The 14,264-nt window shown below is 46.7% G+C and overlaps 1 protein-coding gene across 1 annotated transcript; it reads right to left on the bottom strand.

Moving 5' to 3' along the window:
- Window positions 1–2,562: 2,562 nt before the first annotated feature.
- On the bottom strand, window positions 2,563–10,792 carry LOC146185281 (uncharacterized). Its single transcript, XM_084607791.1, has 2 exons — window positions 10,151–10,792; window positions 2,563–2,679 (listed from the first exon to the last, which is right to left on the bottom strand). The coding sequence occupies exons 1-2, from the start codon at window positions 10,790–10,792 to the stop codon at window positions 2,563–2,565; spliced, it is 759 nt and encodes a 252-aa protein (XP_084463917.1).
- Between the last annotated feature and the right edge of the window lie 3,472 nt (window positions 10,793–14,264).

Below are 14,264 nucleotides of genomic sequence, written 5' to 3' on the forward strand. Positions count from 1 at the left end.
TCTCAAGGTGAAAAAAATAACAAATAAGAGACACAATGTTTCAGATAAACAAATTTGAATCGCAGCAACATCAAAATGCTTTATATATTTACTGTCAAGTTGAAGTGGCCGAGCAGTAAGACAGCGTGAACCGGTAAGATTTCACTATTGGCTTCACTAGCGACTCAGGCCTAGAGCATGAATACTTTGATTGCATATTCGCGATATCGCTGCCAATATGTCCTCAGAGTATCAGAAAAATTGTATACTGTAAACTGGAGTGAGAGGGCGGTGAGTTTCCTTCCTTCACGAAACATGAGTCACTTCTGGAAGGACTCACCGCTTCTTTCCCATCTACTTGAGCTCCACTGAAACTTATAGGAACCCGTACGTACAAATAGGTATTTTAGGTCTGCAAGCATTTACACGCATTGCGTTCGAAAAGAGCTGAAAGCATTAAGTAAGAAAGAAGGCAAAAAACAGTAAACTAATTTCTTACTCAGTTCTTCTGTTTATATGCTTCGATTTAAAGCGCCGTAAATTATATTTTGTGTCGACAACGCGACAGCACTGAAAGCTGCTGATCTCTTGGTATCCCATTTTATGTCCTTCATTAAATACTATGCTTACCTGTATGGACATGTGTATGCCCGTGGAACAACTAGGCATATTTTCAGGTCATCTAGTCAACAGCTAACGTGTTTGCAAGGTTGTAGGAAGGAGAACAAATAAGAACAGACGAAACTTTGTCCGTGGGGCACAACGGACGTCAAGATGAAGCAACAGTTTGTCACATCTTCTGCCTAGCCGATCTTCTGCCTAGCCGATGCTAAAAATCAGGAGTATCTTTACAAGGCTGTATCCTCAGACCCCAGCTGATCCTCGCTTTATTTAAGCTGCGCTTCATGTCATTACCGAATAATTTTACTTGTTCAGCAAAGTTTACGTCACAGGTGTTGAATTTCCAATGTTGCTTGTTGTTGTTGTTGGGAACTTTGGGATATTCACGGGGGGGGGGGGTGGGGGGGGGGGGGGCAACCGGACACGGGTTATGCCGGCCTAATGTAGCGGCGGCACTCTTGGTGTCCGGATGATGGGGAAGTGGGACGTGGGGAGGGGTGGGGGGGGGGGGGAGATCGTCTTGGCCCGCACCAAGCAAACAGCCCGGTGAACGTCGGCAGGTCGGTAGTCCGATGTGCAGCCTCCGGTACAGCAGCGCTTATGAGTGTTCCAGGCGAAGCCTGGTACTGCGCCTCTGCGAGGCACAGGAAGGACTGCTGGTGACAGCAGGACGCCACGGCGATTGGGGCAACCGCCGCAGCAGGAGGGGACCGTAATAGACTGCGGCCAAGGCAGCAGCGCGGCCGGTGGCGCTGAGGAGACCATCGGTAGACAGCGCGCCGAGGCCCGCGAGCAGGGAGCCCACGGGAAGCTGTCCCGGAGTATCCGGGTAGAAGCAGGAGGGGGCGCCAGGATTCACGGAAACACGTGGTCCATGGCGGCGAGGTGGAGCCGCCTCGTTGCACATCACTGGTGCTGCGAGGACGGCGGGTGGCTTGCGCGTGGCAAGCGTGCTGGCTTGGCAAGAAGCACGAGCGCAGCGAGGACTGCGGCATCACAAAGATGTCAGCAGGGAGTCACCGCGACGACGAGGTCGGGCGGCAACTGGGGAGGCCGCCGGGAACTGCTGCACCAGCAGCAGCGCGGCGGGTAGGTCGCCAGGATCCACAGCAACACATGGTCCGTGGCGATGGGGGAGGCAGGGTTCTCGCGTCACCAGGGTGCAGCGAGAGTTGGCCAGGGTGTGTCCCAGGTCCGAGGAGCTGCAGGAAGCCGCAGGCGGTTCTGCAGGATGCTGTCCATGAAGTAGATGGGGGGGGGGGGGGGGGGGCGCTGCCGCCGCAGGAAACGACGGCGGCCCCGAGGAAATCCTTTTTCGAGGAGTAGGGCGCCGCGGCCGCCGAAGCGGCCCGCCGGGCTAGGCCTCTAGGAGAGGTAGCGGGTGGCCGCTGACGTGGCCGACTGCTGGGAAGACCTCCTAGTAGAAGGAACTCGCCGGCGCTGGGGAGCGCGCGACGAGCGAGGACGTACGCCTGCCGCTACGGACGGTAGCGGGCGCAGGCGAAGGTGCTCGGAGGCAGCGAAGCTGGCGCGACGGAGCGAGGCGCGACGATATCGCGGGAGGCGAGCAGGGACACATCCGCACATCTCGGAGGTGAAATTGTGGTCAATGGCAGAGGCCTGACGCGAGGTTGCTTGGTTGATGCTGTGTTCCTACGTGTGACCATGAGAGCTGGAGAGAGAAGACGGAGGCAAGCAAGAAGCGAGAGAAGCGAATAGAGTGAAGGATCTGATTATTTAAGTAAATATGATGGATTTACAAATGAGCAGCTCACACAGGGCAGCAAAATCTTTACAATGAAACAACCGCATATCGCTCTCGACGCTCGATTCCTGAAGCACGTACCTCACAAAAGCATTTACTTAGGCTACAGTGCATGTGTACCCTTTCATTGTGGCGCCTCTACATTGTAATCGGACTTTGGCTAATTAGCAATTTGGTTATCATAGTTGTGAAAATGTTCAGACGCCGAACTTCACATACTCGACTGCAAGCGAGGTTCTTGAATCCCGCAGCCGCCAGGGGTCTTGTAGCCTTCTGTTTATGGCTGGTTCTAGGGATTGCGTGGCCACCACTGTCTGCGTCGGGTTTGCAGTTGGTGGCCAAAGGGAAGAGTCTAAGATTTTTACAGCCAATATGTTGCTCAGCTCTTCTTCTGTTCTTTTTATTGCGAATCATAATCGCTTTGAAATGTGTTTTATAAAGTGTTTCGAAGAAAGAGCATGAATTGAGAGAAATCTAACAGTTATTTTATGCCAAAGCTAAACAAACATAGGCAAAATGTGTGGATCCCGGTACAAGAATAAACCAATAATGCCCATAGCCAAGCTTAGAAGCGTGGCTATGGAAATAGAAGCGTCGTTTCGATGTTCCACGTTTCGAGAAACACAAGGGCATGGTATAAAAATAAAATTAGGCATTATGTTTTAGCCCATTAATAGACTAAGTGCGAGCTTTCGGAGATGCGAGCTTTATATTTTTCGCTTTCATCTTTTCTGCCATATTCTTCAGGCACTCCAAGCGCCATGTCAAGTGCACCTAGTTTTTGAGCGATACCGCTAAAAACGCAATCATATTGTTACGTGGTTTATTTACAGTGCGGGTGTTAGATGCGCTGTTCGTTAGCACATCCAGATCGAGCCAAACCAGCTTCCTCTTCCTCTTCAGCTTCTCCTGCCACCCCTCATCTTCCTCCAATACAGGACCACCGCAGGACATGCGTGACACTGCCCCCTTCGCAGACGAAGCCCGCCGGGCGAGTCAAGGTTCGTCACGCTGATAGCAGTGCTTCATGTGGGCCACGTGAATAAATTTTGTAAACTCAAACTACGCTCAAAGAGTCTAAATAGCATTAAGCACACACAGGGAAGAGATGAAATGAGTCAATAAATCATCCAGATATATTGGCTTGGGCTTTCCGTGTAAGTCTATAAGGAGCTCGGAGATTGAAGTATTCTCCCCATATATTTTTCTAAAATTTTGGTGTAAATTCGCCAGAAGAAAGGGCTCAATTAGAGAGATAGTTCGATCGTTTCTAAAGCATTAGATTGCATTAATTTGACTCTCATGGAAACAATATTCGTACCTAATTCTTCAGTCGGGCACAGTCGCCGCAAACTCACTAGTTTTAGGACAATGTAAAAAAAGGTAACATGAGTTTGGTTCTCATTGTCATATATTTTATGCCTGTCTGCATGCATGGCTGATCATACATAGTACATATATCGGTTATCGGATAGGTGTGCACATGGGCCTTTACGGCGAACATTTGTCTTCGCATGCATCTCAAGAGCTCAGGAGCCCCTTGATTTGATGACGACAATGTATCATGCATGATAACGTCAGTACGATTCTAGTCGAACTGTGCTCATCTCTATTTCCTATTAAGTCGCAATGTATGACCACTCTGAGAGAGAACGCGACGATAGTAGATGTTTTACAAAGCTATCTCTGCCTTTTTCGTGTCTAGAACTAGCGCTGACATCTCGTTAATATGGTGTTCTAGTAGCCGTTTTGATTGTGAACAACACAGTCCGTTGTCACGCCCATCGCGGCGCATATTATAATGTTCTAAAATGGGAGACATGCCACGTAAAGAGGAAGCATGATCAGCGAGAACCTTAGAGAATGGTACTTTAAACAGAGCTCATTTCTGAAATAAATATCTGATCAACGACACGACAAAAGTGACAATAATTTATTCTATTATGACGGCGACGGAATGGCCTGCAGAACATCCAGGAACTTCCTCGCGATGAAGGTATATGGGACCAGTGAACACAGATGATAAGTACCGCAAACAGCACATTGTTCTTTAAAATAAATTAGGGCGTCTCTTAGATGTCTCTTAGGAGGGGAATGACGAGAGCCTGCAGTTCCTCTCCTATCATTTACCACTCATTGTTTGCCTTTTATCGGCGTTCGTTGTAGTGGTACATATAATTGGTTTACAGGAAAAGAAAGGCGCAGTATCTTTCACACTTTCTCCGACAAGTGTGCGTTTGGACAGTACACCATCGTTCCTGTCGTGTGGCGTTCCTTAGAGCGCGTTCAAGTGTGGGATTGCAGACGACAGGAACGCTAGACAAGATGAGATTTCTGGTTGGTCGCTTCGAATTTGGCGGCTGGTGATGTGACTTCTCTGTCGACAAATGAGTTGCGCCGCTCGCGCGGACAGCTTTTGTCGGCGACAATATAAACGAATAAAGGTTTTCGCCTTAATATACGCCTTGAATACCTCCGCAAGTGAGACGACTCTGCACAGGTTATTTTTCTCATTCTGCGCTCACCCACTATAGACCACTTTTGACCGAATGCTGGTCTTTCTAGCAGTAATTATCGCTGCACCGACAGCATTCTACGCCTCCATAAAAGAAGCTGTTTCTTCTCAACATCCACCGCCTATATCTATATATATATATATATATATATATATATATATATATATATATATATATATATATATATATATATGTATATATAATCATCATCAGCCTGATTATACCCACTGCAGGGCGAAGGCCTCTCCCATATTTCTCCACTTAACCCGGTTCTGTGCTAGCTGCATCCACTTGACCCCTGCGAACTTCTTAATCTCATCCGCCCACCTAACTTTCTGCCGCCCCCTGCTACGCTTTCCTTCCCTTGGAATCCAGTTTGTTACCCTCAGCGACCATCGGTTATCCTCTCTTCGCACTACATGTCCTGCCCATGTCCATTTCTTCTTCTTAATTTCCACTAGAATGTCGGTAACTTGAGTTATTTCTCTCACCCACTCTGCACGCTTTCTATCTCTTAATGTTGCCCCTACCATTTTTCGTTCCATAGCCCTCTGGGTTGTCCTCAACTTAAGTAGAACTCTCTTCGTTAGCCTCCACGTTTCAGCCCCATAGGTGAGTACAGGCAAGATTCAACTGTTGTATACTTTCCTCTTGAGCGATACCGGTAAGCTGCTAGTCATAATCTGCAAGTGCTTGCCAAATGCGATCCATCCCAATCTCATTCTTCTTGTTATTTCCTTTTCATGGTCCGGATTTGCGGTTACTACCTGTCCTAAGTAGACATATTCGCCTACTACTTCCAGTATTTCGCTACCTAATGTAAACTGCTGTTCCTTGCCGAGGCTGTTGAACATTACCTTAGTCTTCTGCATATTGATTTTCAAGCCTACCTTTCTACTTTTTCTGTCTAGGTCATCAATCATTATTTGCAGTTCATCCCCCGAGTTGCTTAGCAAGGCAATGTCATCAGCAAATCGCAGATTACTGAGGTATTCTCAATCTACCCTTATCCCTAACTGCTCCCATTCCAAGTCTCTGAATACTTCCTCTAAACAAGCTGTGAATAGTACTGGGGAGATTGTGTCTCCTTGCCTAACACCTTTCTTTATGGGAATTTTGTTACTTTCTTTATGCAGAACTATGGTTGCTGTGCAGCCACTATATATATCTTCCAGCACTTTCACGTACGGCTCGTCTACCCCCTGATTTCGCAATGCCTGCATCACCGCCGAGGTTTCAACTGAGTCAAATGCTTTTTCGTAATCAATGAATGCTATGTATAAGGGCTGGTTATATTCCGAGCATTCTTCTATCACCTGATTGATGGTATGAATATGATCGATAGTAGAGTACCGTTTCCGAAACCCTGCTTGATCCTTTGCATGATTGCAGTCTAAGGTTGTCCTGATTCTATTAGGGATTACCTTAGTAAATACCATATACGTAACAGACAGTAAGCTGATTGGTCTGGAATTTTTAAGGTCCTTAGAGTCCCCTTTCTTGTGAATGAGAATACTTTTTGCGTTCTTCTATGGTTCCGGTACCGTCGATGACACCAGGCACTGCGTATACAGGGTGGCCAGTTTTTCTAGCACGATATCCCCCCCGTCATTCAGCAAATCTGTAGTTATCTGATCCTCTCCAGCTGATTTCCTCCTTTTCATAGTTTCTAGTGCTTTCTTGACCTCGTCCTTCGTCACTGGTGGAACGTCTGACTGTTTTTCCCTACCGCCAATCTCATTACGGTCCTGACTACTTTGGCTACTGTAGAGATCTGTATAGAACTCCTCGGCTACTTTGACTATCTTGTCCATATTAGTGATGACGTTGCCCGCCTTGTCCCTTATCGCATACATCTGGTTTTTGCCTATGCCCAATTTCTTCTTTACCGCTTTAAGGCTTCCCCCGTTTTTTACAGCATGCTCAATTTTGTCCATGTTATACTTCCTTATATCGGCCACCTTGCGCTTATTGATTAGCTTTGATATCTCGGCCAATTCGGTCTGGTCTGGTGGATTGGAAGCTTTCATACTCTGGCGTTTCTTAATCAAATCTTTCGTCTCCTTAGACAGCTTACCGGTAACCTCTCTAACTATCCTACCGCCTACCTCTACCGCGCAGTCAGTATATATATATGGCAAGCATCAAAATGGGCAATTTTTACCCCGCCGGGGTGGCGCAGTGGTTACGACGCTCGACTACTGTTCCCAAGGACGCGGGATCGAATCCCGGCCTCGGCGGCAGCTTTTCGGTGGAGGCGAAAAGCAAGGCGTCCGTGTGCTGTGCGATGTCAGCGCACGGTAAAGAACCCCAGGTGGTCGAAATTTCCGGAGTCCTCCACTACGGCGTCTCTCATAGCCTGAGTTGCTTTGGGACGTTAAACCCCACAAACCAACCAACCAAAATGGGCAATTTTGATGCTTGCCGTACGCGACTGACAAGTAGCCATGGAGAAACTGTGTATATATATATATATATATATATATATATATATATATATATATATATATATATATATATATATATATATATATATATATATATATATCTTGGTGTAAGTGGCCGGACTTGTATACCACAGTAAACTCGTACTCTTGTATTCGCAAGGCCCAGCGACCTAAACGGCCAGTGGGGTCCTTAAGTGAGGACAGCCAACACAAAGCATGATGATCAGTCACTACACAGAAGGACCGCCCAAACAAATAAGGGCGAAATTTGGTCAGCGCCCAAACGAGTGCAAGGCATTCCCGCTCTGTAATTGAATAATTGCGCTCAGAGGACGAAAGCAGGCGGCTGGCATAAGCAATGACGCGGGAGGACCCATGCTGGGATTGGGCAAGGACAGCACCAATACCATGGCCGCTAGCGTCGGTGCGCAGTTCGGTAGGTGCAGAAGGATCGAAGTGCGCCAAAACAGGTGGTGTAGTGAGGGCGGAAATAAGCGTCGTGAAGGCATATGCTTGGTCAGAACCCCATGCGAAAAGTACGTTTTTCTTCAGAAGAGAGGTAAGCGGACGAGCGATGTCTGCGAAGTTCCGAATGAAGCGGCGGAAGTAGGAGCAAAGGCCAAGGAAGCTTCGCACGTCACCTGAGCTACGTGGGGTGCGGAACTCGCGCACGGCTCGAACGTTGTCAGGGTCGGGCTGTACACCATTTCCATCAACCAAATGACCCAGGACTTTGATTTGGCGCCTACCGAAGCTGCATTTTTTGGCGTTCAGTTGAAGACCGGCGCGGCGAAAAACGGCTAGGACTGTAGAAAGTCGATCAAGGTGGGTTGCGAACGTGGAAGAGAAAACTACGACGTCATCTAAGTAGCATAAACATGTTGTCCACTTGACGCCACGGAGGAGCGAGTCCATCATGCGCTCGAATGTCGCAGGAGCGTTACAGAGTCCAAATGGCATCACCTTGAATTGATAGAGTCCGTCGGGGGTGACAAATGCGGTTTTCTCGCGATCCCGTTCGTCGACAGCAATTTGCCAGTAGCCTGAACGCATGTCGATAGAAGAAAAATAGCTGGCACCATGCAAGCAGTCAAGCGCGTCGTCAATTCGTGGAAGAGGGTAAACATCTTTCTTTGTTATTTGATTAAGGTGGCGATAGTCCACACAAAATCTCCAACTTTGGTCTTTCTTTTTGACCAATACGACAGGGGACGCCCAGGGACTGCAGGAAGGCTCAATAATGTTTTGCGTCAGCATCTTGTCAACTTCTTTCTGTATAGCATGCCGCTCAGTAAGAGAAACACGATAAGGCCGTCTGTGGATGGGGCTGGCATCACCCGTATTGATTCGATGGGTCACAACGGATGTTTGGCCCAATGGTCGGTCCCCGAAATCAAATATATCAGCGTACGACAGCAAAAGGTCGGAGAGAGCTCTGGCTTGGTCATCTGGCAGATCCGCAGATATCATGCTTGAAAAGAGGTTCGAATGTGAAGAAGCTGATATATGCTGCTCCGACAGATGCTGAGGCGTTAGAGCAGCAACTTCGCAGTCCACCAAAGGAACCAGATCAGCAAGTGCGATGCCATGGGGTAAAACTTGGGTCGAGCGGCTGAAGTTAAGGACGGGAAGAGAGGTGCGGTTAGCAGTGACAGTCACAACGGTATGAGGGAGTATGATGTTGCGACGTAGAACAACATCGGTAATTGGGCAAGTGACGTATGTGCCGTCAGGAACTGCGGGGAACGGGGCCAGCGGAACATAAATAGCAGCTTCGGGTGGTAGACGAACAAATTCGGCGGATCGGAGGCGGGGCTTGGCATCGCTGGTTTCGGGGCAGTAGGGCAGGTCTAAGCGAAGAAAGCCAGTTGAGCAATCAATCAGGGCAGAATGGGCCGTTAAAAAGTCGATGCCGAGGATCACGTCATGAGGGCAGCGGTCGATAACAGCGAAGAGGACAGGGGTAGTGCGACCGGAAATACTGACGCGCGCAGTGCACAGTCCCACGACGGCAGCGACGCTTCCATCGGCGACACGAACGGCGGATTAAGCGGCGGGTGTGACAACCTTTTTGAGACGGCGGCGAAAGGATGAGCTGAGGACTGAAATTTGGGCACCAGTGTCAATGAGGGCAGTAACAGGGGCACCATCCACACAGACGTTTAGAAGGTTGCGGCGATTAGCGAGGGTCAGCAGAGGATTTTCGGGCCGGGTCGTCAATGCAGCATCACCTCCGGGTGCTTCATTGGTTAGTTTTCCGGAAGAGAGCCCGAGAAGTGAGGAGATGGTGGACGGTGAGGTAGGGGCGAGCGGGACCTCCGGGTCTGAGGCGACGGTGAGCGGCTGGACATGCGCGGAGCTGGCGAGTTAAAGTCACGAGAGCGAGTATCCCGGAAATGGTTTGGGTGTGGATATTCGGCGCTGCGATCTGGTCGAGGTCGAGGTGGCGGAATCCAACGGCTGCGGCAATGACGAGAAATATGGCCGACACGTGAACAGGTGAAGCAGATCGGTCGGTCATCCGAGGTTCGCCATTCGTCCGGATTGCGGTAGCGGTAGCGGTATCGCGTCGGCAAGGGCACAGTTGGAGCCGCAGCTGCTACCACCGGAACGGTGGGTTGGACAGATGGCTGTGCATTAGGTTGGAACGAGGGCTGTGCAGAAGACTGGCCAGAGTTGAAGCCCACGTTCGCGTTGAGGCCCACATTTGCGAACTCCTGGCGAACGACAGATTGTATTAAAGCTATAGTAGCATCTGCCGGTTGAGGAGCGAACGCAACGGGCGCCATAGCTTCTATCTCTCGGCGAACAATTCTGGTCACGTTTGAAGGCAGCGATGGCTGCTGCAGTGTTGGACTGTCTTCGCACGAAGACGTAGCAGCTGTATTTGGCAAGCGGTCGAAGCGGGGAGTAATGCGACGGTGTTTTGCTTGCTCAAACTGCCGGCAAACTTGGATGACTGAATCGACCGTCGGACAGTCTTTGCAAAGCAGCAGATTGTAAACATCGTTTGCAATGCCCTTTAATATGTGACCAACTTTGTCTGACTCGGACATGGCGCTGTCCACCTTTCGGCGTAAGGCTATAATATCTTGAATATACGACAAATATGATTCCGTGGAAGACTGGGCACGGGATGCGAGGTCTTTTTGTGCGCCGAGTTTGCGTCCGATCGGCTTGCCGAATAGATCGCGAAGTTTCTCTTTGCACATATCCCAGGATGTGATATCATCTTCATGCGTCTCAAACCAGACGCGCGCCGTACCCGCCAGATAGAAGATGACGCTTGCGAGCATGAGGGTGGCGTCCCAATGATTGTGCTTGCTTACTCGCTCGTACATACCGATCCAGTCTTCTACGTCGACATGGTCGGTGCCGCAAAAGGTGCCCGGATCACGAGGCTGCGTCATGACGACTGTGGAAGCCGGTGGTGCAGCTGAAGCTGATGTCGCGTCGGATGGCATTGTGATGGTACCAATCTGGCGGCCACTACGGAGATCCAGGTTTCCTACAGGTGCACTTCCAGCAATCCTCCACCAAATGTTAAGGGAAACTTACAAAGCGGTAAAAGCCAGATAACTCTCAGAAGCTCACACCACCAGCACAAACCCAGCTTAGCTTGAGCGTCGTCTTCTTCACCACACCACACCAGTGCGTCGTCGTCATCTAGATATTGCGCACCGTAACAATATATATATATATATATATATATATATATATATACACAGTATATATATATATATATATATATATATATATATATATATATATATATATATATATATATATATACATACATACATATACACACAGTTTCTCCATGGCTACTTGTCAGTCGCGTACGGCAAGGATCAAAATTGCCCATGGTTACCATTACGATCAACCTTTCATTGGAGTTAGCAGAATTAGAGACGTGACTTCTTTTAGGACTGCAGAATTCACCATTACGCCTCGTCATTCAACAAAGACTGAAAAGTGGCACTCCTCCCTTTGATGTCTTTTCATTACGCAAAACTATATAACTGGCCTTTTTAGCTTCGGATGCCCGAAAAGAATAGCCGCAAAGATGCGACCACTTTGTAACACTTGTGGGAAAAAAGAGGTGTTAAAACTGCTTAGCTCGCTAGGTTCTCGCTGCACATGCTAGATTTCCGAAGTGATGTCGTTCTCGGTAGAGGCTCTGAAATGTTATTATTTTTTTTTACTGTCACCGAGATGCCTCAGTGCTTCCAAACAACGTTGAAAGATTCTTTTACGAAATAATACTTGATAATAAGAAAATGTCACTCTAGAAAAACTGAATGCAAAACTGTTGTTCAGCGTTTGACATGTCTTGATGGAAAATGAGTGCTCTTTTTTATTATTATCTTAAGAAAGTCATTACATCTCAAATTCTGAATTCAGCAAATTATTTGTAGTTGACTCTCTCTCACTTTATATTCCTACTGCCTTGTAAAATTTATGAGGTTACCTCAGGCAACAAAGCGAGCCACGGAAGCATCAAAGCCGCTGAGAAATACCTCTTGTTTTTTTTTTTGTTTTTTTCTTATTTTGGTTCTAACGTATCTCAAAATAACTATGGTTCTAACATGCATAAGCAAAGACTCTAAACATTATTTTTTATCCCACAATTTCACTGAACAAGCCTTTAACGTGGGTTAAAATGTTGCTAGCGACAAAAATAAATTAGACTTCTCACACTAGGTGCAAATACCTTGCAGTCATTAAGCACAATAAAGCGCCATTTATTTCTTTAAAATATTCCACAAGCTTCAAATGCAGCTCCCGTAAATACAATAGCCTTACTACTAATTGACCAAGCAGGTGAAAACATGGAACAATGAGGATTTGCAATTATAAATGTTTCATTTTTTTATACGTTTCTTCCGCCATCTATTCCGCAAGCTTCAGTCCTGTATTTGCGGGGCGCTAACAGCGTGCAGATTCTTTTTGGTACGGAGAAACGTTTGCTGCTGGAATGTTCACCCAGCCTTCATAATTTGCTATTTTCTTGTTCCCACGTTGAGGCTGCTCCTAAAAGCTCCCGCATGGGTACCCGGCAGCAAAGTGCAGTGGTGCGATCACGCGTAAGTAATCGAAAATTATTACGACGGACGCGACAAACGAGAATGCATAAATTATGCCCGAGCGCTGATTGCTTGCAACAGTGGAACCTTCTTCGCACAGTACGCTATGCATATCTGCTGTATTTATTCTGGGAATGCGAGGCACGTTACACAGACGCAGGCTGCAACCTTCTGTAGTTTAGTTTTATTTGATCAAGTTGTGAAAACAGTAAACAATACCCAAAAGAAGAATTCCGAATATAAAAGCAAGTCTTGTCCTCAAAAAAAAAAAAAAAAAAGAAACACCGACACGCACTTATCGTTCGAAGGTTAAAATCTCCTGGTTTCAAAGTGGAGTAACAAGGCGTTGCTTGATACAACGCACGAAAATATAAAATACGATTGCTACTTCTTCCGTAAATTACCGCGCTACCTTCTGCTAAAATGCACTCCATTCTTTTTCCGCCTCGAGGGCTTCACCTTCGGCATTCTAAAATTTATTTCATTGTAGTTTTACGCTATGTAGAAGATGAGATTTGTTAATTGGCTTTCGTAAATGTGTTCATTGCCAAGATTACACCTCTGTCTTTAAACACCATTATTGCTTTTTGTGATATTGCTAATGTACAGTGCTACCATGTGAAAGAAGCGTTACTTGTCAAGTATAAAATTTTGCAAGCGAACAATCACCTGATATTTGCAATAAAGCACGCTTTCTTTTTTTTTTTATAACAACGTGCTTCAAACAGTTTAAGGGGTTCTCAAATTGAAGAATACAAAACTTCGACGCGTTCCCTCGCTGCTATGATAACTTGCTTGCACCATACCAGCGCACCCATTATTTTTATAAATTCTTACAATGCATTCCTTCGTTCCTTCTTGATTATTTTGAAAAGGAGGAAATAGATTTAAGGACCTTTCATAAAAATGAATTGCAGAAATATTTTGTAGCTCATTCAACTACCTGTGTAGAACAATCATGAACAACCATATGAATGAAATTCGTGCTAAGAGCTGCCATGTTTTTCAGTCCTTATTGTGAACTGCGACAGCAGCACTAAATACTTTAAATTTTCATGAATGGGAAATTTCTGTTAAGATGTTTGAAAGTGCTAACTTGCACCGCAAATGCGCTGTGACCACTGCTTCCTTGTATGCACTTCCAAGCACTTTTAATACTATGATAAGAAAGCCTTTTTTCCTGAGGACCTTTAACCTCGAGTTGAAAATACACTATTCTAAATTAAAATTTCCAGCGTTCCTAATTTTTTCAAATAGCTTCCAGGTTGGCTTACTCTTAACGTTATGGTGTGATGCTTAGAAGACACCATAACGTAGTGTCTAAAACACTCTTTTAGCCACCACAGCAACGCAAAGAGATCTACTGGGAAAGTGGATAAAGGGCTATATATACAACCAAATCCGATAGAAACAACACCGTATTGAGTTATTTTACTTATCCCTTCACAACTTCCTCTACTAAAGGAAAAAAGGCGATAACACATTCCATTTCCCAATCGTTCCTCTGATCTTGCACAAAACAGAAGGCAAGGCAACATCGAACCAAAAATAGCTAGGGTTGGGTCCGGTTTTCGTTACCACCAGGCAGACGAAAGCTGTACCGAACTGCTAATGCCGCGCATGCGTGTATTCTCACTCATTAGGCCGTTGTGTCCCCGTCATACAGATATATCGACTACGGTGATCAACGCTCGCGCGTTGAGGTTAAAATCATGGGTGTGCATAGCAAGATTTCTGCTGCTATCGATTTTGCAGCATTTTCACAACGGTAACTGACATTCGATACATTCAGCAAGGAATGGCATCCTCCATGTGACGTACGATTATCGACACAGATTTATGACCAAGT

This window comes from Amblyomma maculatum, chromosome 6 (assembly GCF_055883805.1).
Source record: "Amblyomma maculatum isolate TAMU_Amacu chromosome 6, ASM5588380v1, whole genome shotgun sequence".
Lineage (NCBI taxonomy): Eukaryota > Metazoa > Arthropoda > Arachnida > Ixodida > Ixodidae > Amblyomma > Amblyomma maculatum.

Coding starts and splice junctions, on each gene's coding strand:
- LOC146185281 (XM_084607791.1), bottom strand. CDS start 10,792: ATGCCATCCGACGCGACATCAGCTTCAGCTGCACCACCGGCTTCCACA. Junction 2,680..10,150: donor AGCCATCGCTGCCTTCAAAC/GTGACCAGAATT, acceptor AACCCGACGCAG/ACAGTGGTGGCCACGCAATC.